General features: G+C 42.9%; 3 protein-coding genes across 4 annotated transcripts in view; 2 read left to right on the forward strand and 1 right to left on the reverse strand.

The window, feature by feature from the left end:
• LOC108699158 (eukaryotic translation initiation factor 3 subunit F) overlaps positions 1 to 2,367 on the forward strand; it is an 11,612-nt gene extending 9,245 nt beyond the window's left edge. Inside the window, exons 7-8 of the mRNA XM_041573718.1 lie at positions 1,836 to 1,949; positions 2,081 to 2,367. Coding sequence (XP_041429652.1) covers positions 1,836 to 1,949; positions 2,081 to 2,158 — 192 coding nt within the window. The 3' untranslated portion in view covers positions 2,159 to 2,367. The remainder of the gene's footprint in view (positions 1 to 1,835; positions 1,950 to 2,080) is intronic.
• Positions 2,251 to 10,359, forward strand: cfap126.L (cilia and flagella associated protein 126 L homeolog). 2 transcript variants are annotated; one of them, XM_041572159.1, is made up of 6 exons: positions 2,251 to 2,333; positions 4,879 to 4,954; positions 5,090 to 5,152; positions 6,555 to 6,635; positions 7,901 to 8,077; positions 10,061 to 10,359. In XM_041572159.1, the coding sequence occupies exons 2-6, from the start codon at positions 4,928 to 4,930 to the stop codon at positions 10,253 to 10,255; spliced, it is 543 nt and encodes a 180-aa protein (XP_041428093.1). In that variant the 5' UTR covers positions 2,251 to 2,333; positions 4,879 to 4,927; the 3' UTR covers positions 10,256 to 10,359.
• Positions 10,360 to 13,579: 3,220 nt separating this feature from the next.
• On the reverse strand, positions 13,580 to 27,865 carry LOC121397358 (succinate dehydrogenase cytochrome b560 subunit, mitochondrial-like). Its single transcript, XM_041574004.1, has 5 exons — positions 27,852 to 27,865; positions 25,574 to 25,675; positions 16,731 to 16,792; positions 14,664 to 14,829; positions 13,580 to 13,774 (listed from the first exon to the last, which is right to left on the reverse strand). The coding sequence occupies exons 1-5, from the start codon at positions 27,863 to 27,865 to the stop codon at positions 13,672 to 13,674; spliced, it is 447 nt and encodes a 148-aa protein (XP_041429938.1). The 3' UTR covers positions 13,580 to 13,671.
• Between the last annotated feature and the right edge of the window lie 70 nt (positions 27,866 to 27,935).

Below are 27,935 nucleotides of genomic sequence, written 5' to 3' on the forward strand. Positions count from 1 at the left end.
GTACTGATTCCCTTTTGGCCAAGAAGGCCTTGGTTTCCTCTGCTTCGCAAACTTACCTTAGAGGGTCCCAAGAAGATTTTGAAGTTCCCAGGTTGGTTGTCCCAGGGAATGTTCCTTTACCAAGAGAAGGACCCCCTGTCCTTGATGGCATGGAGGTTGAAAGGGAGAGGTTAAAAAACCAAGGGTTCAAGCAAGAGATTGTGGATTTTCTCCTAAAGTCAAGGAAGTATTCCACTTCATCTCAGTACTATAAAGTCTGGGACAGATTTGTGCAATTTGTAACCCTAAAAAACCAAGACCCAAGGTCTCCGACAGCTCTGTTGCTGGTCGATTTTCTGTTCTCAGGCTATGAGTAGGGCCTCCAAATGAGTACACTAAGAGTACAAGTGTCAGCCATTTCAGCTTTGACAGGAGTAAGTTGGGCATCGGATTCATTAGTCCGAAGATTTTTTGATGCTTTTGTAAGAGTAAAACCATGTATAAAGAAAATTGCACCGCCTTGGGACTTACCTTTTGTTTTGGATGTTCTCACAAAAGCTCCCTTTGAACCATTGGAAAAGGCTTCTTTATGGAACCTTACCTTAAAAGTTATACTACTGGTGGCGGTTACATCAGCATGCAGGGTCGGAGAGTTGGCTGCATTGTCTGCTTTAGAGCCGTATACGGTAATCTTCAAAGATAAAGTTGTGCTTCGACCTGCGTTCAAATTTCTACCAAAAGTTGTATCAAAATTCCATATGGAATTAGAAATAGTTCTACCATCTTTTTGTCCATCTCCAAAGTCGGACAGAGAAAGATATTGGCACACATTGGATCTGGTCAGAGCCATTGGAATTTACCTGGAGAGGTCTAAGATATTCAGAAAGTCAGACCATCTGTTTGTGATTCCCTGTGGTTTCAGGAAAGGACAAGCTCCTTCCAAAAAGACTTTTAAGCTCTTGGATTGTGTCGGCAATTGCGAAAACCTACAATATAGCAGGCAGGAAGGTTCCCCAAGGGTTAAAAGCCCATTCCACCAGAGCGTTGGCGAGTTCATGGGCGATGGAAGCGAAAGCATCGCCAGAAGCGATTTGTAGAGCAGCAAGATGGTCATCGGTCAACACATTCATTAAGCACTATAGACTAGATGTCCTTGCCTCCCAAGAAGCTAAATTTGGGAGGAAAGTCTTGCAGTCAGTTATACATTGCTGAATAAAGCATATTTTTCTTTCATTATGCAATATTGTGTATCCCTCCCTTTTTTCGTAGCTTTGGAAGTCCCATTGGTGAATGCTGGCCAGGGGTGACTAGGAAAACAGGAAATTGTTTTTACTTACCGTAATTTCTGTTTCCTGGTCACCTTCCATGGCAGCATTCACCAGGGAATTACCCGCCCTAAATGTCAGGCTTTAGACTAAGACAAGTGAGTATGGGTGGGGCTCTCATTTTTAACTTGCTAGGGGGAGGTCCTGTCCATTGGTCTGGAGGGAGGTTAACCCATTGGTGAATGCTGGCCAGGGGTGACTAGGAAACAGAAATTACGGTAAGTAAAAACAATTTCCTGTTATTGTTACTTTTTATTTCTCCTTTTTCTATTCAGGCCTCTCCTGTTCATATTCCAGTCTCTTATTCATATCAATGCATGGTTGCTAGGGGACTTTGGACCCTAGCAACCAGATTTCTGAAATAACAAACTGGAGAGCTGCTGAATAAAAAGCTAAACTCAAAAACCACAAATAATAAAAAATGAAACCCAATTGTCTCAGAATATCAATCTCTATGTCATACCAACAGTTAATTTAAAAGTGAACCACCCCTTTAACCCCTTGTTGTTACATGTTTGTGTCTTTTGGAAGTCGGGGAAGGTGACGGCAGACAACACAGTCGGGCGCTTCCTGATGGATCTGGTGAATCAGGTGCCCAAGATTGAGCCGGAAGACTTTGAGTCCATGTTGAACAGCAACATTAATGTAAGTGCATCGGACCCTCGTATTCGTATCAGAACATTCCCACAATGCACTGCAGGCTCCATTATACAGACTGTAACTGGCTATTAGAACAGTCTCTTCTGCTTTTTATTGTTTCCTTTGTTCCTATTCAGGATCTTCTGATGGTCACTTACCTGGCCAACCTGACGCAGTCCCAGATCGCTCTGAACGAGAAGCTGCTCAACCTGTAACCCCTTCCCTCCCGAACGCACAACTCGTGTTTTTACTTGGACTTTACTGACTGACAAACACCGACCCACGAGAGGAAACCAACTGCTCTTTGCTGCATCAGAGGGGGACTCTTCCTATTAAATTATATTCCCATTGGATTTCGCTGTTAAAAGAAAACTATACCCCCCAAACAATGTAGGTCTCTTATAAAAAGATATTGCATAAAACAGCTCATGTGTAAAACCCTGCTTCATGTAAATGAACCATTATCATAATAATATACTTTTTTGGTATGTGCCATTGGGTAATCATAAATAGAAAATTGCCATTTTAAAAAATAAGGGCCGCCCCCTGAGATCGTAAGATTCACTGTGCACACATACAAACCACATGGAAGGTCACATGAGCCAATTAACAGACAGAGTTCTGCCTTTTGCTTCCTCACTTCTTCCTGTTACAGTTAGTGTTGTAGTATTTCTGGTCAGGTGATCTCTTCCTGTTACAGTTAGAGCTGCAGTATTTCTGGTCAGGTGATCTCTTCCTGTTACAGTTAGAGCTGTAGTATTTCTGGTCAGGTGATCTCTTCCTGTTACAGTTAGAGCTGTAGTATTTCTGGTCAGGTGATCTCTTCCTGTTACAGTTAGAGCTGCAGTATTTCTGGTCAGGTGATCTCTTTCTGTTACAGTTAGTGTTGTAGTATTTCTGGTCAGGTGATCTCTGAGGCAGCACAGATAGAGTCACGAAATGGTGGTTCAAGGCAAGAGATGTAAAAGGGCAATATTTATGTAAATATATATTCCAGTTTGGTAAGATTCTTTAATATGTCATTCAATTTGATATAAACTATCTGTTGCTTAAGTATTCATTTTGGGGGTATAGTTTTCCTTTAAAGGACTGGGCCGGCTCACACTTCTAATTCTGCCCCCTCCCTGTGTATCCCGTTATGTTACAGTCTATACGGGGGGGATTACTCACATTCCCAGGCAACATGATCCATCACCAACGTGTATTTTGTGGAGTAAGAAATATATTGACAAAACCATTTCATCTTACTGACTTGACACTTTTTAATGAATTTGTATATGGGGGGAGGGGCTATTAGACTATTCAGCCTCCTGCTCATTGGTGCCAAATCTTCAGTGGGGGTGGGTGAGGGTTGCATTTCATGTATATTCTACTATATTTCTACCTACACAAGTGGGAGCTGCCATACAGTAACATACACAGTTTAGTGAGTAGATGGAAGTGCTGTGATACTGGCACGGCTGTGACTATGGCTCTATGCTGGCTCTGGGATAGATAGATAGATGGTTATAGAGAGAGAGAGAGAGAGAGAGAGATGGATGGATAGATATGGATATATAGAGATAGATATGGAGAGAGAAAGAGATGGAGAGAGAAAGGGATGGATGGCTAGAGAGATGGATATATAGAGAGGGGTGGATAGATAGAGAGATGTGGATAGAGTTGGATAAATACAGTATAACCCCCATTTTTAGTTTTTCAGAGGACCAGAAAAAAATGGTGTGAAATCCAGGGAAATGTATTGTGCATAATATATGGGTGGGACCACAAAACAACATTAAAATGAGGGAAAACTTAAAATCTGAGGATGTAAAGTTGGGGTTCTACTGTAGATGGGCAGAGATATGATAGAGATATGGGGGAGAGAGAGAGAGAGAGACAGGTGGATGGTTATAGATAGAGGGATAGAGAAAGAGAGATAGATGTGGATATAGATGAGAGATAAGTGAGACAAATAAGCTGCTGATATATAATATATATATATACACACACTCTGTCTCTCCCACACTCACTCCTCTAATCACAGACTGTGTAAATAACGTGGCAGTTTGGGGAGAGCTGAGCTTTATTTCCTGCTCCATTACTGGTGGGAATGAGATTTAGGCTTCAGACAAAAACACAGACTCCTCTGCTACTGGTGTGAGCTGGGCTTTAGCCTCAAGCAACAGTGAGTGACACGTGGGTTTATAGATCAGGAGAGGCGAGTGTTCGGGACTATTGGGGTTAGTCACTGGGCTGATCAGAACCCCAGTCTCCCTCCGCTGCTGACACCTGGGCCCCGTGTATGTGACTCACAGGTAATTGTGTTACACACAGTGGCCACTAGATCATGTGACTCACAGGTAATTGTGTTACACACAGTGGCCACTAGATCATGTGACTCACAGGTAATTGTGTTACACACAGTGGCCACTAGATCATGTGACTCACAGGTAATTAATGGGTGTTACACACAGTGGCCACTAGATCATGTGACTCACAGGTAATTGTGTTACACACAGTGGCCACTAGATCATGTGACTCACAGGTAATTGTGTTACAGTGGCCACTAGATCATGTGACTCACAGGTAATTGTGTTACACACAGTGGCCACTAGATCATGTGACTCACAGGTAATTGATGAGTGTTACACACAGTGGCCACTAGGGGGCAGCACATATCACATCGCTACACTGTGAGGCGCAGCAGATGGTTCATTTCCCAGCACAGCTCATTGTCTCACTGTCATTACACCGTGTCACTCCCGTTGATTCCTACTCTGTACGTTACTAATCCGACACACTTCCCATAATGCTCTGCTCTCCCCGCTCAACAGGAGGCGCAGCAAAGCCACCACCGCGCTGTCTGGCACTGTCACGTGACCTGCTCCTGCGTGTGGGCGTGTCCTGTACTACTTACTGACACTGATTGGCTCTTATCGCCCTGTCTCCACAGAATACTGTTGCTAGGATACACTATACACAATCCCGGGCTGCGGTACATCATGGCCACTCACTACAGCGCTAACCAGGTATTTCTCTACTTACTGACTTACTTACTTACCTATATATTTATATATCTATACACAGCCCTGTGCTGCCCACCAATCAGCTCACAGACAAATGAGAAATGACGTCACTCTCTTCTCTGTGTTTCCCTCCCGCAGTACCAGAGCGCCTTCACTCCCAAACAACTTCACTGCTGGAGTATTCCCAAAGATTTCAAACAGGTAAGAATGGGAGGGGTTAAACTGAAAGCATCACCCACCCCTACACATCACCCACCCCTACACATCACCCACCCCTACACATCACCCATCCCTACACATCACCCATCCCTACACATCACCCATCCCTACACATCACCCACCCCTACACATCACCCACCCCTACACATCACCCACCCCTACACATCACCCACCCCTACACATCACCCACCCCTACACATCACCCACCCCTACACATCACCCACCCCTACACATCACCCACCTCTACACATCACCCACCCCTACACATCACCCACCCCTACACATCACCCATCCCTACACATCACCCATCCCTACACATCACCCACCCCTACACATCACCCACCCCTACACATCACCCACCCCTACACATCACCCACCTCTACACATCACCCACCCCTACACATCACCCACCCCTACACATCACCCATCCCTACACATCACCCACCCCTACACATCACCCATCCCTACACATCACCCATCCCTACACATCACCCATCCCTACACATCACCCACCCCTACACATCACCCATCCCTACACATCACCCATCCCTACACATCACCCATCCCTACACATCACCCATCCCTACACATCACCCATCCCTACACATCACCCATCTCTACACATCACCCATCCCTACACATCACCCATCCCTACACATCACCCATCCCTACACATCACCCATCCCTACACATCACCCATCCCTACACATCACCCATCCCTACACATCACCCATCTCTACACATCACCCACCCCTACACATCACCCATCCCTACACATCACCCATCCCTACACATCACCCATCCCTACACATCACCCACCCCTACACATCACCCATCCCTACACATCACCCATCCCTACACATCACCCATCCCTACACATCACCCATCCCTACACATCACCCATCCCTACACATCACCCATTCCTACATCCCCCTGAGAAATGAGGGTCCAGCTTTGGGTCTAATAGAGACAATACAACCCCTGATAAGTACTGTACCCCCTATAGAGAATGCTAAGGAGATGAGAAGTACTGATGCTGAGCAGTAGGGGGTGCTATCATCCAGGAGCTGTTTCAGAATAAAGGGAACAAATGGGTTGCTGTTATGTCCTTGCTCATGTGAGCTTACACTCAAGGTGTGACTCGCAGAATGAGCTCAACAGCTGGGAAACCACACACTGACTGTGACACTTCAGAGGTGGTAGAACTACAGCTCCCACAATCCCCTTACAGCTGAAGCTTCCCACCATCATGAAAACTCCCCCTCCCCCCATGTATTGTCTGTATATACTTTTATTTCTGTGATACACTGTACTTGTGCCAGTCTGATGTATAGAGCACCCAGCGTGGCATATTATATGCACTAACATTCCCTTCCTATTTCAGCACCCCTCCACTCATGATGGTTACACCCAGTTCATAGCCAATGAGAGAGGCCACTTGCTTGCTGGAGTCCCCCGCTCACAGGTCAGTCACACCCCCCCCCCATTTGGCATCATGGTACAGCCTGGCACATAGGAACCTGGATCAACAACTCACGCCTACAGTTTTGTCCTGACTGCAACCAACTGTCATGTGACAGAGTCATGTGATCTTATCGAGACCAGCAAACTAGCACAATGTCCCCCAACGTATCCATGTTTAGAATTCCCATTCTCTGTACTTCCTGTTTCTGGGCTGCTCTCTTTCCCAGGGTCAGGAATGGGGCCAGGGCATAGTTTCATCTGAAAAGCTGATCAGAGGTTTTTTTTAGGGATGCACCAAATCCACTTTTTGGGATTCTGCCAAATCCCCAAATCCATGATGAAAGATTCGTCCGAATACCGAACTGAATTCTAATTTGCATATGCTGTGTAGGTATGGGTGTAGGGATCAGTGCTGTGTAAGAATGGGTGAAGGTATGGGAGCTGTGTAGGGATGGGTGTAGGTATGGGTGCTGTGTAGGGATGGCTGAAGGTATGGGTGCTGTGTAGGGATGGGTGTGGGTATGGGTGCTGTGTAGGGATAAGTGTAGGTATGGGTGCTGTGTAGGAATGGGTGAAGGTATGGGTGCTGTGTAGGGATAGGTGTAGGTATGGGTGCTGTGTAGGGATAGGTGTAGGTATGGGTGCTGTGTAGGGATGGGTGACGGTATGGGTGCTGTGTAGGGATGGGTGTAGGTATGGGTGCTGTGTAGGAATGGGTGAAGGTATGGGTGCTGTGTAGGGATAGGTGTAGGTATGGGTGCTGTGTAGGAATGGGTGAAGGTATGGGTGCTGTGTAGGGATAGGTGTAGGTATGGGTGCTGTGTAAGGATGGGTGCTGTGTAGGGATGGGTGCTGTGTCAAGGATGCATATGCAAATTAGGGGGGGGGACAAGTCACGGCATTTCCTTTCCCAGAACTAATTTGCATATGCAAAATCAAATTTGGTTCGGCCATGCACAAGGATTCGGCCAAATCCGAATCCTGCTGAAAAAAAGCCGAATCCCAAACCGAATCCTGGATTCAGTGCATCCCTAGTTTTTCTCCCATAGCATTGTTCATTAAACTTCACCAAATGAAAATGTATGCTATATGTATGCTACTCAGAGACCAATGGAAGCATTCAGTTACTGCCCTGTCTGGCCATGGGAAAGAGAACAGCGCATAGATTTAGTAGCTGACAGACTCTACCAACAGGATACACAGGGAATACAGCCTAACTGCCACTTACCGACTCTCACACTGACAGTTTACTTCCCCCCTCTGCAGAAGAACCCATGGGGGACCTTTCTAGGGACCTGGGATTTGCCAACAAAAATCCCCCCCTCCAAGTTGAGTCTGACGTCCCGCTCTGCAGAGGCTTCAAAGCGCCTCACTAATTGGATCCAGAACTCGGAAGAGCTGCTCCATGCCTGCAATGGGCTCCAGCCTCAGATCTCGGGCAAGGTACTCACATCCACCTACCTGCTGTTAATATGCGCTCAATGGGGCAGAAAATGGGGTAACAGAAATCTTTGCCTTAAAGGATAAGTAAAACATTATAATAAGTGAATGTAAAATTGATGAGGGGGCTATTCTAAGCACTTTTGTAATTTACATTCATTATTTATATCTTCTTATTCCAAGATATTAAGGGATACATGTACTGTTAATATGAATGAATTGTGTTACAACAGCGCCACCTGCTGGTCAGTTTCTGATCAGTCTGACCACCAAGTAGTCAAGGAAGTTGTCAGGAGAAAGAAAGAGACTGATGTTCTTCTGCTTAGGAATAAAATTAGAAACCTTTCTCACATCTTTCCTAAGCAGAAGAACATCAACCTCTTTCTTTCTCCTGACAACTTCCTTGACTACTTGCTGGTCAGACTGGTGGGAAACTGACCAGCAGGTGGCGCTGTTGTAACAAAATTCATTCATATTAACAGTACATGTATCCCTTAATATCTTGGAATAAAAACAAAATAAATAATGAATGTTAGTTACAAAAGTGCTTAGAATAGCCCCCTCATCACTTATTTTTTTTTGTAACTTCTCTTTATTAGAGGTTATCATTGAAAAACAGAATAACACAGTATATATGTATTAGACCTTATACACACTCTGAAAAGTAAGCTCCCCATAGTAAGTAGGTACAGTATTCTGTAGATCAAGGTGCGGATACACACAGAAGAAGAGATCTCTATTGGCATTAACAACGAGAATAGAAAGAATAATGTAAGAAAAGAAAAAGAAAGTAGATCCAAGAAAAAGCATTCAAATAAAAAAGTATAAAATTATACAAATATGATTAGAGCCTAACCCAGACAGCATTCAGTCACAATGTGGTATGGAAGGGTCAAGACCAGAAGTGAATACAGATATCATCATATAGTAGCACTCATCACTTATTTTTAAGGTTTATTTATCCTTTAAAGAATAAGGAATGCCATTCCTAGCACAAAGGGCTTTTCAGTGTAAAAGAGATCAGCAAACTGCAGCCCTCCAACATGTGGCTGGAAATTGTACTTCTGCTCTGGGGTCACTGACCCGGAAACCCAAAACACCAGCATAACCGCTCTTATTTTATCCTTCTGCCCAAGCCATATTTCTGTTCAGCTTTGATTCCGGCTTCTGCCTGGTTATTAAAGGGATTCTGTCATGATTTTTATGGTGTAGTTTTTATGTCAAAATTACACTGTTTACACTGCAAATAATTCACTGTACAATATAAAATGTCATTCCTGAACCAGCAAGTGTATTTAGTTGTAATATTGGTGTGTAGGTGCATCTCAGGTCATTTTGCCTGGTCATGTGATTTCAGAAAGAGCCAGCACTTTAGGATGGAACTGCTTTCTGGCAGGCTGTTGTTTCTCCTACTCAATGTAACTGAATGTGTCTCAGTGGGACCTGGATTTTACTATTGAGTGTTGTTCTTAGATCTACCAGGCAGTTGTTACCTTGTGTTAGGGAGCTGCTATCTGGTTACCTTCCCATTGTTCTGTTGTTTGGCTGCTGGAGGGAAAGGGAGGGGGTGATATCACTCCAACTTGCAGTACAGCAGTAAAGAGTGACTGAAGTTTATCAGAGCACAAGTCACATGACTTGGGGCAGCTGGGAAATTGACAATATGTCTAGCCCCATGTCAGATTTGAAAACTAAATATAAAAAAATCTGTTTGCTCTTTTGAGAAATGGATTTCAGTGCAGAATTCTGCTGGAGCAGCACTATTAACTGAAAAAAAACGTGTTTTCCCATGACAGTATCCCTATATGATAACCATAGCAACCACAACAAATGACAGAACAAAGACTAACTGCAAAGCAATTACTACTGCATAAACCATCCTCGAGGTTAATGTTAAGATGAACTATCCTATCAAACAGACTCCCGCAAATCCGCACCTTTCAGATATTTAAATCATAAATAGCAGATCAATGCTCTTCATTCCAGGCTTCCGGAAAGACAGACCCCCCGAGGGACAGCAGTCAGGGGCAGCAGGATCCTCCTGTAGAAGAAAGCAACAAGCAGACACCCTTATACCGAGGCAGAAGCAAAGCTGAGAGTAACAGGAGCAGCCATAGAAGCGTCAGCTCAGAGAAAGGAGGGATCACAGCGGGAGATAAAGTCTTACAGGCCCAAAGCTGAGGAGACTCTCCAGTAATAGGAATCATAACGGTGGGACGTGTGACTTATTCACAGGCTGTATCTCTGTAACATAAAATAGCAAATAAATACATGTGCTTCTGTTATCAGGAGGGCTCCCTAATCTGCACTAGGGGCAAAAGGAAAGTCATTATAATGACTGGGTGCTGCTGATTTGTTGGGCACCTCTCAGTGATCAGAATCTCTTACCTGAGACCCGGGCCAGTCATTCTCTGCACTACAGTTGCCACCTCATCCCTTTAAAACCGAACACATAAGGAATCCACAGCCTGCACGGCTAATTAGCAATTCATTTATATGCATGCTGCAGACTGAACTGATTAAGGGCTCTTACACACGGGTGTTTGTGCACTTCCTTCCGTTCAGCCGCAGGGGAGCGCAGGAGTAGACGCACTTATTATTGTGAAGGGGGCTGTTCTTACACAGACGCATATAAGCGCTGAACGCAGGTGAAATGCAACATGCTGCGTCCCAACCTGCGTTTGGCGCTTACATGCGTCTGTGTAAGAACAACCCCCTTCACAATAATTGAGTGCGTCTACTCCTGCGCTCCCCTGTGGCTGAATGAAAGAAAGCGCAACGCAGGGGAGTGCAGGAAAAACTGCCTGTGTGCAAGAGCCTTTAAAACTGAACAAATATGGAATCCACAGCCTGCATGGCTAATTAGCAATTCATTTAGGGCCTTTACACATGGGCTTTTTGAGCTGCGCTCTGGTTTCATGCGTTCAGCCACAGGGGGGCGAAGGAGTAAACACACACACACTGTCAAGGGGGCTGTACTCATGAATTGCGCCGAATGCAGGTGAAATGCAACATGCTGCGTCCCCCCTGCGCTTGGCGCTTACATGCGTCTGTGTGAGTACAGCCTCCTTCACAATAATTGATTGCATTTACTCCTGCGGCTGAACGGAAGAGCAACGCTGGGGAGCGCAGGTAAAAACGCCCACGTGTAAGAGCCCTTAGGGTAGAGTACCACAAGCGTTTTTCATCGGATCAACACCCGCTGACAAAAAGAGTCGCACGCGTGAAGATATAATTGGACTGAATGAAAAGTCGGAGTTAACAACTACACGGTCCGACTGTCGGATGAAGACGCTGCTTTCTGCGCCCATAATGTAGTTGTTACCTCCTCAGTCCAATTATATCTTCACGCGTGCGACTCCATCCGTCGCTTGCTTTTTGTCAGCTGCGTCGATCCAACCAAAAATGCTCGTGGAGCTCTATTCTTGTTTGCAGCCATGCATCTAAATGAACTGATAATTAGCCATGCATCTAAATGAACTGATAATTAGCCATGCAGACTGTGGATTCCTTATGTGCTCAGTTTTTAAAGGGGTGAGGTGGCAACCCTACACTGCACCCACCCGGGGTTCTGCTGTATGAGCGCCATATTGTTGTTTTTTCTCCACCCAGGGTGTCTCACAGGTGATATGTGCACTCAGAGATGACATTAGGGTGCTCCTACCTTAGTACATGGAGTCAGATCAGTTTTAAGCAAAGTGAAGCCAAAAAAATCCTCCCCTGTAAAATTCAATGAACTTGGGTCTGGTTATAATTCCACTGATATCACCGAGCCAATAAACAGGCACGTTACTTGCGGCCGCATTCCATTTACTTACAATTACTTGTTTTTTTTTCCCCTTAAACTGGTATGTGTCCCGCTGTGCCCACCCGAGGGGAGGGACGAAATACAGAGTTTTAATTAAAGAATAGATTTTTATTGTATTATACACAGACTTTCTTTCTTTACAATGAACTTTAGAAAAAAAGTTAAAAAAAAATAAAAAAAAAAGTCATTTATGAACAGTGGGCACATTTGCACCTGGGCAGTAACCTATAGCAACCAGTGATTAGCTTTTTTGTTGTGTACTGAAAGCAATCATCTGGTTGGTTGCCATGGGTTACTGCCCAGTGTTTATAAATGACCCCCAATGATATTGCGTTTAAATTGAAGTGCTGCGTAATGTTTCTGCTCTGACCAAATACTAGGGATGCACCGAATCCAGGATTCGGTCTTTTTCAGCAGGATTCGGATTTGGCTGAATCCTTCCGCCCGGCCAAACCGAATCCTAATTTACATATGCAAATTAGGGGCGGGGAGGGAAACTGCATAACTTTTTGTCACAAAACAAGGAAGTAAAAAATGTTTTCCCCTTCCCACCCTTAATTTGCATATGCAAATTTGGATTCGGCCAAATCCAAAATAGTGGATTTGGTGCAGCCCTACCAAATATATATATAGAGTAGTAAGAAGTAGAGTAGTAAGAAGTTTAACTGAGGACGGGTTCAGCTCTGTATTAGTCACAGGGATGTACATTATACAGTTAACTAGTTGCTACTGGACTATAACTCCCACAATTCCCAGCGGGGCTTCTGCACCTGCCAAAAAAAAAAGAAATCTGATTGGTTGCCATGTGTTATGTCGCCAATATGGTGCACAGGAATATTATTAACATGTATTTATATATCGCCGACATATTTCGCAGCGCTGAATAGCGGTATCACTGATCTTTCAAGTGTCTCTGGTATATATGGATGGATAACTGAACCCATAGAGATCCATCTCTGCTGCCCTTTTACACTTACCGAGAAGTAGAAAATCACCGGCACAACAGGATATTTCTAGCAGGGAATCCCATGCTCGTTTATTTGCGGATAAAAAAGCATGGGTTTCCCTGCTAGAAATATCCTGTTGTGCCGGTGATTTTCTACTTCTCTGTTTGTTGTGGAGATTGTCAATACCTCCTTCATCGAGCAGCAGGTTTTGCAAAATTCGGACGTCCAGGGCGTGCGAGGTGACTCTTCTCGTCTTTTACACTGACCCCCACAGAACTGCAGCCGCCGCTGGTATTTGCCTGACGTCCCACACGCTGTGCAGACAACGAGGAGCATTGTCCAGCCCTGCTGAGAACACACTCAACAAATATCTGCTGTTCAGCCTTTTGTCCCCAACTGAAACAAGTGCACACGGGGGTGGGCGCATATATGAGATCTGATAAACGATAACAAATGGCACCGTCTGCACATCTATAAAGCCTATTCCCCCGGTATTTGACTACAGGAGACTTTAATAATGTTCCCTTTAATCTTACACGCACCGCTAGCAATAAGGGAATGACAATCGTTGGCTGTTTAGAGAGTTAAGTTACCCTTTATATCCAATAAAAGTACATTCTGAGTGGTCGGATGATAAATAAATCTGAAAAATGAGGAGTAAGTCTGAAATCTAAGGTAATCTTGCATAGGGAACCCCAACAGAATGCTACTGAAGAAGACTAGATGCACTGAATTCTTTTCAGTGGGGCGAAGCTGGGTAATGGATGTCTTTTTATAAATCATTATTAAATTAAACATGGACGAATGAAATGAACCGGAGGCGGAGCCAAACTATTCACCAATCACATGGCAGCAAGACCAGCAGCTATTATCAGGGTTAAAGCCAGGACTGTTATTCCAGACTGATAAACTTGGGGGATCTTCAAGCCTTTACCCAGGTCTGTAGCAATAGGGAGGAAAGGAAATTTGGGTTATTTCGGAATTCTGTAAGTTCTTGCGTTCTGATTGGCTAGAGCTGGATCTAGCACTACGATGGTTTTGTTGCTCTCATTGGCTGCACATTAGTCTAGCCCTGGCAATGTTCTCATGTCATGAATGGCTGCAGATTAGTCTAGTCCTGTTTCGAATGCTGCTATTGGCTACAGGTTTACCACAGCCCTTGTCTGGTTAAAGGAGAACTAAACCCTAATAATTAATATGGCTAAAATGTCATATTACTGAGTATATTGCACAAGGCTAAAGTTTGAGCTTGTCAATAGCAGCAATGATCCAGGACTTCAAACTTGTCACAGGGGGTCACCATCTTGGAAAGTGTCTGTGACACTCACATGCTCAGTGGGCTCTGATTGGCTGTTGAGAAGCTAAGCTTAGGGCTCGTCACTAATTATCCAGCAGAAAATGAGCTTCCCTGGCTGTAATATAAGCTGATGCTACAGGTTTGCTGATTATTAAATTCTGATGCTAATTGCACTGGTTTCTGTGCTGCCATGTAGTAATTATGTGTATTAATTACTAATCAGCCTTATATTGTGACATTTCTATTCTATGTGTACTGTATATTGTGAGTGGGTCCCTAAGCTCAGTAAGTGACAGCAGCACAGAGCATGTGCAGTGAATCAGCAGAAAAGAAGATGGGGAGCTACTGGGGCATCTTTGGAGACACAGATCTTTACTGCTAAAGGGCTGTGGTTGCCTTGGGCTGGTACAGAAGCACAAAACATCATGTACAACATTTCTACCTACTTCTTTAGTTAGGCTTTAGTTGTCCTTTAAACACGTATTCGCATATGATCTCCTGCTAAATAAATAGACATTCCCCAGGAAAGCGGTTCCTACCAGATGTCGGATCCCGTTCCAAGCGTGATACGTAACAGGGAAAGCCAAAGAGAATTTTGCCGAGTAAATCAGAGCCGGCCCCAAACTCAGAGACTTGATGAGCTCCAGGTAAGATGCAAAGTCACCCGGCAGGACTAGAGCAGCCAACCCGAATAAGGAGACCCCTAGAGTAGGAGGGAATAAAAATGTGACTGCACCTTGTGTCTCAGGTACTACTGTACTATAGTCAATGGGCAACAACAGGTCACTGGCAACCTATACCCAAGGTACATATATATATATATATATATATATATATATATATATATATATATATATATATATATATATATATATATATATATATATATATATATACAGTGAGAACTGACAGTCTGTATCTCAAGTAGGCAGTTAGTCTGTGCCACTGCCAGATCCAAAGTCTTATACAATGGGCATGTCAACTAAAGTCCTTTTTCAGATAAGGAGTTGCCATAAAATACACTGCGAATGGATAAGGTATTAAAGGGGTTGTTCACCTTTAGTTTTTTATTGGTTTTCCAGAATCTAAGTTTAAAGTTGAATGTCCCTGTGTCTGGTGCTTCAGTCTGACAGCTCATTAATTCAGACTCTAAACTGTTACAATTTGCTTCATTTAGTTGATACATTTGTCAGCAACATCTCTGGGGTATTAGCAACCATTGTATCAATTCTAACAGCTGCCTTTAAGGGCAGAGACTCGTGGAGATTTAGTCGCCCAGCGATAAATCGCCTCTTCTTCTAATCTCCCCGCAATGCCTTCCCGCTAGAATCTAAATTGCCGATGGGATGGCACTCTGATCGATTCGTTTTCCGAAGTCGCCCAGAAGTTTCCTCGCGAGCCAACTTCGGAAAACGAAGATATCACTCTAACTTGCAGTACAGCAGTAAAGAGAGACTGAATTTTATCAGAGCACAAGTCACATGACCAGGGGCAGCTGGGAAATTGACAATATGTCTAGCCCCATGTCAGATTTCAAAATTGAATATAAAAAAATCTGTTTGCTCTTTTGAGAAATGGATTTCAGTGCAGAATTCTGCTGGAGCAGCACTATTAACTGATGTGTTTTGAAAAAAACGTTTTCCCATGACAGTATCGCTTTAAAGGCAGCTGTTCGATTTAGATTCTAGCGGCGGGAAAGCATTGTGAAGAAACTAGTCGCCCGAAGAAGATGCAATTTGTTGCCGGGCGAATAAATCTCCCTGAATCTCCACGCGTGTCTCTGACCTTGAAGGCAGCTGTTAGAATTCGATCCCAGCCGGTGGGAAGGCATTGCGGAGAGATTAATCGCCCAAAGAAGAGTCGCTTTTTTGCTGGGCAACTAATCTCCCTGAATCTCCAAGTGTGTCTCTGCCCTTAAAGGCAGCTGATAGAATTGCGGTGAAATTAGTCGCTCCGAAGAAGAGGCGATTTGACGCTGACAACTAAATCACCCCGAATCATAATTTTACGCATAATTAACGCGTAACGCGGAAGTTACTTCAACTCACACTCTTTGATTCAACTTAGTATTACGCGAAAGAATAGGCAAAGTACGCATTAGATACGTTTAAGAAACTACAATAGATAATTAAACATAGATTGCTCTCAACAGAAGACAACTTTATCTATTTATCTATGTATCTTTAAATGTTAGCAAATGATATTTGTTAAGGTCTCATTGATTAAAACAGTCAAGTTTATATGTTGATGTAAAAATCTTACGAATATCGAGGATATCTCATTATGATATTTTCCTGGAAAAATTTTTTCAATAAAAATTATTGAAACCTAAATCACCCCGAATCTCCACGTGTCTCTGCCCTAATGAAACTCAGGGATTCTGCTCACCAGGGACAAATATAAGAAATGTATCAACTAAATGCATCAATTTAGAACCGTTTACAGGGTCGGCGACCCCCCCCCCTTCCCAGAGCTGCTTTAGAAGATGAAAAATGACACTTTACACTTCAATATTAGAAAAACAGCCACACATAGAAAATAGAAAGTAATTGTCTGAAACCAAATGAACCGAAAAAAGTGTTGGAAGGTAAATGCAATGCTCACCAGCGCTCATAGCAATGGCCGTGCCTCTGTTTGTTATAGACATCGCCATTGGCAACGACCATCTGCAAGGAAGAAAAGAAGAGTAATTGTCATGGGGAACATGGTGCTTCACAGGTTGGCAAGCTGAATCTCCTACTACAGGTACGGGATCAGTTATCCAGAATGCTCAGGACCTGGTGTTTTCCCAATAACGGATCTTTCCATAATTTGGATCTTCATACCTGAAGTCTACTAGAAATCAGTTAAACATGAAATAAACCCAATAGGCTGGTTTTGCTTCCAATAAGGATTAATTATATCTTAGTTGGGATCAAGTACAAGCTACTGTTTTATCATTTTTAAATCTTTGGATTATTTGGATAAAATGGAGTCTATGGGAAATGGCCTTTCTGCAATTTGGAGCTTTCTGGATACCAGGTTTCTGGATAAGGGATCCCATTCCTGCCTACGACAGGCACATCCCAGAGAGGCAGCAAATGATGCAAATACAGGTATGAGATCAGTTATCCAGAATGCTCGGGACCTGGTGTTTTCCGGATAAGGGATCTTTGTGTAATTTGGATCTTCATACCTTTAGTCTACTAGAAAATCATATAAACATTAAATAAAGCCAATAGGCTGGTTTTGCCTCCAATAAGGATTAATTATATCTTAGTTGGGATCAAGTACAAGCGACGGTTTTATTATTACACATAAAAGGAAATCATTTTAAAGAATTTCAATTATTTGGATAAAATGGAGGCAGCCTTTCTGTAATTCAAAGCTTTCTGGATAACTGGTTTCCGGATAACGGATTCTGTACCTGTACAATTATAACTACATGATGTTAAAAGGGAAGGGGAAGAATGGGGTGATTATATCTACATTGCAAGCTCTGGTGTCGCGGCTCCTTTAAACAGAACTAAAGAGGCAACAGGGAAGCTTCAATAAAAAGCCCATAGGGAACAAATGTAGGAGCCGCTAAATAAACTGGTGAGGCTACAGGGCGGGTGGCAGTTTGTGTAGGAGGCAACTTGTGGCACTGCTGTGGGTTACGATGTTGGGAAGTGAAAAATGAAAAGGAAGAGCGATTTATACATTTTTTACTGACCAGTATTGTGGCCAAGGAAGGTCAATTTCGAACATTATGGAGCACATTTATCAAGGGTCGAATTGAAAATTAGAATTTTCAAATTTTTTTTTTTTGTCAAATTCGACTAGGGAGTTATTCAAATTCGATCGAATCGAACTTGATTATTGAGATTTATCATACTCTGGCCCTTTAAGAACTTGAATTCGACTAATCGCCACGTAAAACCTGCCAAATTACTGTTTGAGTCAACGGGAGACGTCCAGGGATCAATTTGGATTTGTTTGCAGCCTTCCTGACATTCCTATTCACCCGAGCTTAAAAAAAAATGTATTTTTATAATGAATTTCTATTGGTCGAATTTTGAGTTCATGGGAGTTTTAAAAACTCACATGAATTTGGCCCTTGCCTCCAATATTATGGCACAGACAGGGCCTCCATCAGGGGGGCACAATTGTACCGGGACCGGCGGTTTAAGGGGGGCCCCCCTTGAGTTCCCGAAGTTGCCAAAAGCTCCAGAAGTCACGGAAAGCAACAAAAGCAGCCGAAAGCCGTCGAATGGATTTGAAGAAGAGAAGAAGCTGCTGAAAGTTGGCAAATAGACCTGAAGAGGAGAATGAAGAAGATCTTTATAGGGAAGTTCCACTGAACACCAATGGTCTTTATAAAGGGATACTGTCAGGGAGAAAAAAAATTCAAAACACATCAGTTAATAGAGCTGCTCCAGCAGAATTCTGCACTGAAATCCATTTCTCAAAAGAGCAAACAGATGTTTTTATATTTCATTTTGAAATCTGACATGGGGATAGACATATTGTCAGTTTCCCAGCTGCCCCCAGTCATGTGACTTGTGCTCTGATAAACTTCAATCACTCTTTACTGCTGTACTGCAAGTTGGAGTGATATCACCCCTCTCCCTTCCCCCCCCCCCAGCAGCCAAACAACAGAACAATGGGAAGGTAACCAGATAGCAGCTCCCTAACACAAGATAACAGCTGCCTGGTAGATCTAAGAACAGCACTCAATAGTAAAATCCAGGTCCCACTGAGACACATTCAGTAACATTGAGTAGGAGAAACAACAGGCTGCCAGAAAGCAGTTCCATCCTAAAGTGCTGGCTCTTTCTGAAATCACATGACCAGGCAAAATGACCTGAGATGCACCTACACACCAATATTACAACTAAATACACTTGCTGCTTCAGGAATGACATTTTATATTGTACAGGGAATTATTTGCAGTGTAAACTGTGTCATTTAGAAATAGAAACCTCTTTAAAAATCATGACAGAATCCCATTAAAAAATGTTTTAAATGTTTTTTTTTTTTTTTACTTGTAGGGGGGCCCTGACCACCAAAGGCTTTTATCATTTAAATGTGGACTGTGACGACCAATACATTTTTATAACTTGTGCGGGTAGCGACTGTTTAGTTGAACTTGAAGGGGTCCCTGGCCACCAATATTGGTTTTTTTTTTTAACTTGACCAGCAATGGCTTTTTAGAACTTATGTGGGGGGGGGGGGGGGAGATTGCTGTTTTTAGCACTGATGTCTGTGTGGCCTTTTTATTGTGGTGTGGGCGGGATCTGGGGTGGGGCTTGGGGGTGGGGTGGATGGGAACCAGGGGGCCAAGAAAATGTAGTTGTACGGGGCCTCGTGATTTCTGATGGTGGCCCTGGGCACAGATATGAACTTGCAGAGAATGTAAAGAACCCAACACCAGTGATGTGACTAGGGTTACCACCTGGCCGGTGTTTAATAGGTCTGGCCAGTAAAAATGCTGCTTGATGCCAAAGTTATTAATAGGGAATAAAGATAAATATATAGGAAGGTCAGTGATCCCAATGTTATTAATAGGGAATAAAGATAAATATATAGGAAGGTCAGTGATCCCAATGTTATTAATAGGGAATAAAGATAAATATATAGGAAGGTCAGTGATCCCAATGTTATTAATAGGGAATAAAGATAAATCTATAGGAAGGTCAGTGATCCCAATGTTATTAATAGGGAATAAAGATAAATATATAGGAAGGCCAGTGATCCCAATGTTATTAATAGGGAATAAAGATAAATATATAGGAAGGTCAGTGATCCCAATGTTATTAATAGGGAATAAAGATAAATATATAGGAAGGTCAGTGATCCCAATGTTATTAATAGGGAATAAAGATAAATATATAGGAAGGTCAGTGATCCCAATGTTATTAATAGGGAATAAAGATAAATATATAGGAAGGTCAGTGATCCCAATGTTATTAATAGGGAATAAAGATAAATATATAGGAAGGTCAGTGATCCCAATGTTATTAATAGGGAATAAAGATAAATATATAGGAAGGTCAGTGATCCCAATGTTATTAATAGGGAATAAAGATAAATATATAGGAAGGTCAGTGATCCCAATGTTATTAATAGGGAATAAAGATAAATATATAGGAAGGTCAGTGATCCCAATGTTATTAATAGGGAATAAAGATAAATATATAGGAAGGTCAGTGATCCCAATGTTATTAATAGGGAATAAAGATAAATATATAGGAAGGTCAGTGATCCCAATGTTATTAATAGGGAATAAAGATAAATATATAGGAAGGTCAGTGATCCCCAATGTTATTAATAGGGAATAAAGATAAATATATAGGAAGGTCAGTGATCCCAATGTTATTAATAGGGAATAAAGATAAATATATAGGAAGGTCAGTGATCCCAATGTTATTAATAGGGAATAAAGATAAATATATAGGAAAGGTCAGTGATCCCAATGTTATTAATAGGGAATAAAGATAAATATATAGGAAGGTCAGTGATCCCAATGTTATTAATAGGGAATAAAGATAAATATATAGGAAGGTCAGTGATCCCAATGTTATTAATAGGGAATAAAGATAAATATATAGGAAGGTCAGTGATATGATCCCAATGTTATTAATAGGAATAAAGATAAATATATAGGAAGGTCAGTGATCCCAATGTTATTAATAGGGGAATAAAGATAAATATATAGGAAGGTCAAGTGATCCCAATGTTATTAATAGGGAATAAAAGATAAATATATAGGAAGGTCAGTGATCCCAATGTTATTAATAGGGAATAAAGATAAATATATAGGAAGGTCAGTGATCCCAATGTTATTAATAGGGAATAAAGAGAAATATATAGGAAGGTCAGTGATCCCAATGTTATTAATAGGGAATAAAGATAAATATATAGGAAGGTTGGTATTTTTTTCCAGAAAAGGTGGCAACCCTAGACGTGGCCCCCACTGAATGAGATCTTTTCTATAACAGACACGTTATTTAAGCTGAGTGGGAAAGCTGGCGCGGTTGTTTCGCTGGTAGCTCAGAGTTTGCACATTCTATGCAGGGCTTGTGGGGAGCTGTTGCCAAGAATTCGATGAGGAGGAGAGAAGAGTCGTCCCAGGGTCCATACATAGCGCAGTTATTCATTGTGTCGTGGGGAAGAGGAATGTGTGTGGGAGGGAAAACAACAAACAGCTCGGGGAGAGAAAGGACTGGGCCCCGGTGGGACAGAGGGGAGTGAGGATGTTGAAAGGACGGCTTTCTGTAGCAAAGAGCTGACAATCCCACTCCTGAGTCTGCACAGAGGAGAGGAATTTCCAGAGCTAAGAAATCACAAGCATCAAATGTTCCAATTCAGCAGCATCAGCTCTACTGGGGGGGGGGGGAGACTGATGAACTCAACCTCAAAACTCTCCCAAACACATTGGTTTAAAGTAGGGATGCACCGAATCCACTATTTTGGACTCGGCCGAAATACCAAACTGAATCCTAATTTGCATATGCAAATTAGGGGTGGGAAGGGGAAAACATTTTTTACTTCCTTTTTTGTGACAAAAAGTCATGTGATTTCCCTCCCCACCCCTAATTTGCATATGCAAATTAGGGTTCGGATTCAGTTCGCATCCTAAAGAAGTAAAGAAGTAGGTAGAAATGTTATACATTATATTTTGTGCTTCTGTACCAGCCCAAGGCAACCACAGCCCTTTAGCAGTAAAGATCTGTGTCTCCAAAGATGCCCCAGTAGCTCCCCATCTTCTTTTCTGCTGATTCACTGATTCACATGCTCTGTGCTGCTGTCACTTACTGAGCTTAGGGAGCCACTCACAATATACAGTACACATCGAATAGAAATGTCACAATATAAGGCTGATTAGTAATTAATACAGATAATTACTACATGGCAGCACAGAAACCAGTGCAATTAGCATCAGAATTGAATAATCAGCAAACCTGTAGCATCAGCTTATATTACAGCCAGGGAAGCTCATTTTCTGCTGGATAATTAGTGACGAGCCCTAAGCTTAGCTTCTCAACAGCCAATCAGAGCCCACTGAGCATGTGAGTGTCACAGACACTTTCCAAGATGGTGACCCCCTGTGACAAGTTTGAAGTCCTGGATCATTGCTGCTATTGACAAGCTCAAACTTTAGCCTCCTGCAATAAGTTCACTATATAAAATAGGACATTTTTAGCCACATTTAGTTTTAGGGTTTAGTTCTCCTTTAACATTTTATTTCTTCCCCTTCCAATACCCTCATCTATTCATATAGCCCCACCCTAAACCCTGTTTTTTTAATATTTAATTAGTTCCCCTTCTAAGGGGAGAGACACACATGGAGATTCGGGGATATTTAGTCGCCCAGCAACAAATCGCCTCTTCTTCAGGCGACTAATCTCCCCGAACTGCCTCCCCTGCCGGCTAGAATGTAAATTGCCGGTGGGATGGCACTCTGAGCACTTCGTTTTCCGAAGCTGCCTCACAAGGAAACTTCGGAAAACGAAGCGATCCGAGTGCCATCCTGCCGGCGATAAAGATTCTAGCCGACAAGAAGACCATTCTGGGAGTTTAGTCGCCCAAAGAAGAGGCGATTTGTTGCCTCTTTTGATTTCCTTTCTTCTTCTGATTTCTTCAAGCATTCAAATGGGGGGTCACTGACCCCAACTAAAAAAAAAAACAAACGTTCTGTATTGCTTTTTATTCTTCATCTTTCTATTCAGACCCTCCCCTATGCACATTCCAGTCTCTTATGCACATCAGTGCATGGTTGCTAGGGGAATTCGGACCCAAGCAACCAGATGGCTGAAACTGCAAACTGGAGAGCTGCTGAATAAAAAGCTAAATAACTAAAAAACCACAAATATTAAAAAATGAAAACCAATTGCAAATTGTCTCGGAATATCACTCTCTACATCATACTAACAGTTAATTTAAAGGTGGACAACCCCTTTAATAGACAGGGCCTGTAGGAAGTGAAACTATCCAACTGTGCATGACCTATGAAGGGTTTATAAGATATTTATACAAAACACACGTCTGAATGTGGCGCCTGAGCTTGATACATCAAAGAGCATTTACAAGCAGAACATCAAAGCTGTAAGGCCCAGTCCCAAAACAAGAACCTATATCTGCTGGGCCAGTCCCATGTGGAAAGTAAAACTATCAATAGGCAATTTTTTGAGGAAAAGACAAACCCTTTCATGCAGGGTTCTAGACTATAACCAAAAGATTGTTATAGAATACCTTATTTGGAGTCTAATGCACACATCTAATGCACAGTAAATCCAATCTCCACCCTGGAATTGCACAGTTATAACTCCCTTTCCATCTGATCAGATATAGGGGGGATGGGAGGCCGAGTCTCTACTGAAATGCTACTTACAAAGGTCAATGTAGTACAGGTACGGGACCTGTTATCCAGAATGCTTGGGATCTGGGGTTTTCTGGATAACAAATCTTTCCATAATTTGGATCTTCATACCTTAAGTCTACTAGCAAATCATGTAAACATGAAATAAACCCAATAGGCTGGTTTTGCCTCCAATAAGGATTAATTATATCTTAGTTGGGATCAAGTTCAAGCGACTGTTTTATTATTACACAGAAAAAGGAAATTGATTTTAAAAATTTGGATTATTTGGATAAAATGCAGTCTATGGGAGACGGCCTTTCCGTAACTCGGAGCTTTCTGGATAATGGGTTTCTGGATAACGGATCACATACCTGTAATACTAGCCTGCCCCGGACACAAGACTTTCAAGGAGAAGAAACGTAAGTAAGTTTTAATCAGAAAGGTCTATATAAATACACCAGTAACCCCTCAAAGTAATGCTGCTCTGAGTCCTCTGTCAAAAGAAACAGCACATTTCTTTCCTTCTATTGTGTACTCATGGGCTTCTGTATCAGACTAACTGTTTTCAGCTTAAACCTCCAGGGCTAGGGCTTGAGCATGCTCAGTTTGCTCCTCTCTCCCTCCCTCCTCCCTGCTGTAATCTGAGCCCAGAGCTATGAGTGAGCAAGGAGAGACTCGGCAGGAAGTGATGTCACAATAAGCTAATATGGCAGCTGCTATCCTAAACAAACAGAGAGCTTCTAGAGCTGTTTACTCAGGTATGGTAACGCATTTTACAGAATAAATATAGTGTTATATCTTGCACTTTTGTGGCTTATCTATTGGCAATAAACTTCTTTGGTAACTTTCCTTCTCCTTTAAAGGGAACCTGTTCTCCCACTTGAGGTATGAGCTGTGCCGCCACCACCAGTGCTACACTGCTCACACTGAGCCAGAGCTTCCACTGCATGCACATATTGATTTTCTGAAGTAGGCGCCTCATTATCTGACGTTGCTTATTACCGTATAAGCCGAGTTTTTCAGCATCCAAAATGTGCTGAAAAAGTCTACCTCGGTTTATACTCGGGTCAGCGGTACCCGACCCGAGTACCTGAGATTGCAGTCACTTTTAATCATTCCTATACCAACAGTACACTTGGGGAGAGACTGCAATATCCCACAATGCCCTCTGTTGGTTATATGAAAGAATAACAGTGCGCCCTCTGTTGGTTATATGAAAGAATAACAGTGACTGCAATATCACACAGCGCCATCTGTTGGTTATATGAAAGAATAACAGTGACTGCAATATCACACAGCGCCCTCTGTTGGTTATATGAAAGAATAACAGTGACTGCAATATCACACAGCGCCCTCTGTTGGTTTATCAAAGAATAACAGTGACTGCAATATCACACAGCGCCCTCTGTTGGTTATATGAAAGAATAACAGTAACTGCAATATCACACACGCCCTCTGTTGGTTATATGAAAGAATAACAGTGACTGCAATATCACACAGCGCCCTCTGTTGGTTATATGAAGGATTAGCAGTGATGGCAATATCACACAGCACCCTCTGCACATGGTAGTGGGACAGTGGGACAATGCACACAGTAATCACAATTCTCTGTCACCATCAACTTTGCAAAGAAGTCCGGTTGATCGCTGGGGGGGGTCGCTTTGGCAGAATGTGCGCTGCTGGGAGACAGGGCTGTAGTTGTGTCTAGGCTTATACTAGAGTCAATAAGTTTTCCCAGTTTTCGTAGGTAAAATTAGGTACCTCGGCTTATACTCGGGTCGGCTTATACTCGAGTATATATACGGTATACACATGCATATGCACCAACATGGCTGCCGGCACCAGGAGGAAAAACAAAAACCTCTACCAGAGTGCGGGTTCTATTTAGCTATTTAAGGTGACAGGTGCCCTTTAAAACTTTCATATTTATATCACTTGATACATCTCTTAGTCATGCACTGTGGCCAAAGTGCAACGGTTTCACACTAATGGAAGCAAGGCCAGCACAAAATACAGTGATACAGATATAATGATAGATATAGTGATTGTACGGATAAACACACCAGGCTCACACGATGTTCAGCTGGTTATTGAGAAAGAACAGAAAGCAAACTTGTCTCACTTATAGATAGAAATGTGAGGGGAGAGCGGCCGGCTCAGGCGACTGTTCCTGTTCCAGAAACGTTCCATCTCCTGCTCTGCTGATGTTCCCATTGGCACAACACTAAATCATGGAACAGACACAGGATAGAAATAGAGAATGAGAAAACTTCTGCTTGGGCTTAATGAAGTCGTTTGCACGTGGATAGGAAACTGGCTACAGGATCGGGTACAGAGGGTGGTTGTTAATGGGACATTCTCTACTTGGAGTAAGGTTCTTAGTGGGGTCCCTCAGGGCTCAGTATTGGGTCCACTTTTATTTAACTTGTTCATTTATGACTTAGGGGAGGGTATTGTAAGTAATGTATCAGTGTTTGCAGATGACACAAAACTATCAGCCCAATTAATTCCATCCAGGATGTGGCACTTGCAACAGGATCTTGACTTACTGGCAATCTGGGCAGCTAAGTGGCAAATGAGATTCAATGTTGATAAATGTAAAGTCCTGCACCTGGGATGTAACAATATCCACTTATACCCTTAATGGGACTGCACTAGGCAAATCCATAATGGAGACGGAGCTTGGAGTCCTTGTAGATAATAAACTTGTCTGTAGCAAGTAATGCCAGTCAGCAGCATCAAGGGCAAATAAGGTCTTGACTTGTATTAAATGGGGCATAAAGTCACGGGAGGAGGGGGTCTTCTTCCACTGTATAGAGCACTGGTAAGGCCCCATCTAGAATATGCCAATAGTTTTGGTCTCCATCACTCAAACAGGACATTATTGTATTAGAGAGGGGACAGAGAAGGGCAACTAAGCTGGTAAAGGGAAAATCTTAGCTATGAGGAAAGACTGGCCAAATTGGGGATGTTCACTCTGGAGAAGAGGCGCTTAAGGGAAGATATGATAACTATGTATAAATATATAAGGGGATCATATAATAATCTCTCTAATGCTTTATTTACCAGTAGGACTTTCCAGCTGACACGAGGTCACCCATTCCGATTAGAAGAAAAGAGGTTCCGCCTAAATATTGGGAAGGGGTTTGTTACAGTGAGAGTGTGAAGATGTAGAATTCTCTCCCTGAATCAGTGGTACAGGCTGATACATTAGATAGGTATAAGGAAGGGTCGGATGCTTGATTCACCAGTAGCTCCTCCCAGCAGACAGGAGGGAGCCACTGAGATTAGAGGAGGGAAAGGGGTGTTACAGGGAGAGCTGGGAAGTGAATCAGTGGTACAGGCTGATACACTAGATAGGTACAAGGAAGGGTCGGATGCTTTATTCACCAGTAGCTCCTCCCAGCAGACAGGAGGGAGCCAATGAGATTAGAGGAGGGAAAGGGGTGTTACAGGGAGAGCTGGGAAGTGAATCAGGGGTACAGGCTGATACACTAGATAGGTACAAGGAAGGGTCGGATGCTTTATTCACCAGTAGCTCCTCCCAGCAGACAGGAGGGAGCCAATGAGATTAGAGGAGGGAAAGGGGATGTTACAGGGAGAGCTGGGAAGTGAATCAGGGGTACAGGCTGATACATTAGATAGGTACAAGGAAGGGTCGGATGCTTTATTCACCAGTAGCTCCTCCCAGCAGACAGGAGGGAGCCAATGAGATTAGAGGAGGGAAAGGGGTGTTACAGGGAGAGCTGGGAAGTGAATCAGGGGTACAGGCTGATACACTAGATAGGTACAAGGAAGGGTCGGATGCTTTATTCACCAGTAGCTCCTCCCAGCAGACAGGAGGGAGCCAATGAGATTAGAGGAGGGAAAGGGGTGTTACAGGGAGAGCTGGGAAGTGAATCAGGGGTACAGGCTGATACATTAGATAGGTATAAGAAGGGGTTGGATGGTGTTTAGCAAGTGAGGGAATACAGGGATATGGGAGATAGCTCATAGTACAAGTTGATCCAGGGACTGGTCCCATTGCATTTTGGAGTCAGGAAGGAATTTTTCCCCCTCTGAGGCAAATTGGAGAGGCTTCAGATGGGTTTTTTTTGCCTTCCTCTGGATCAACTGGCAGATAGGCAGGTTATATATAGACTTAAAGTTGAACTTGATGGGCGTGTGTCTTTTTTTTCAACCTGACACACAGGAGAGGAGTGAGAGAACATTTATTACCTGTGAGAGACAATACTTACGTATAACATACTAGACCCCTGAATAGTCCTACTATGGTAGTGTTATATTTTTAGCTCACCAATGCGTACATTTAAGTAGTTATTCATATGTCTGATTTACAGCCTGTTTTGCTTAACGCCGCTGCCATCCTGTGTAAGGTATGCCCGCTTCCGTTCCCTCACTGTTCGATGCGCATGCCCCAATAATAATTATGCGCATGAACATATAGCAGAGATCGCACCAGGGAAATGTTTATATTTCAAGCA

This window comes from Xenopus laevis, chromosome 8L (assembly GCF_017654675.1).
Source record: "Xenopus laevis strain J_2021 chromosome 8L, Xenopus_laevis_v10.1, whole genome shotgun sequence".
NCBI classification, from domain to species: domain Eukaryota; kingdom Metazoa; phylum Chordata; class Amphibia; order Anura; family Pipidae; genus Xenopus; species Xenopus laevis.

What these genes read in the sequence shown, in the direction of transcription:
- cfap126.L (XM_041572159.1), top strand. Translation starts at nt 4,928, where the DNA reads ATGGCCACTCACTACAGCGCTAACCAG. An exon ending in CTGGAGTCCCCCGCTCACAG is followed by an intron (nt 6,636 to 7,900) that starts GTCAGTCACACC and finishes CCCCCTCTGCAG; the next exon opens with AAGAACCCATGGGGGACCTT. An exon ending in AGCCTCAGATCTCGGGCAAG is followed by an intron (nt 8,078 to 10,060) that starts GTACTCACATCC and finishes TCTTCATTCCAG; the next exon opens with GCTTCCGGAAAGACAGACCC.
- LOC121397358 (XM_041574004.1), bottom strand. An exon ending in GGCCATTGCTATGAGCGCTG is followed by an intron (nt 14,830 to 16,730) that starts GTGAGCATTGCA and finishes CTCCTACTCTAG; the next exon opens with GGGTCTCCTTATTCGGGTTG. An exon ending in AACGGGATCCGACATCTGGT is followed by an intron (nt 13,775 to 14,663) that starts AGGAACCGCTTT and finishes CCTCCCTATTGC; the next exon opens with TACAGACCTGGGTAAAGGCT.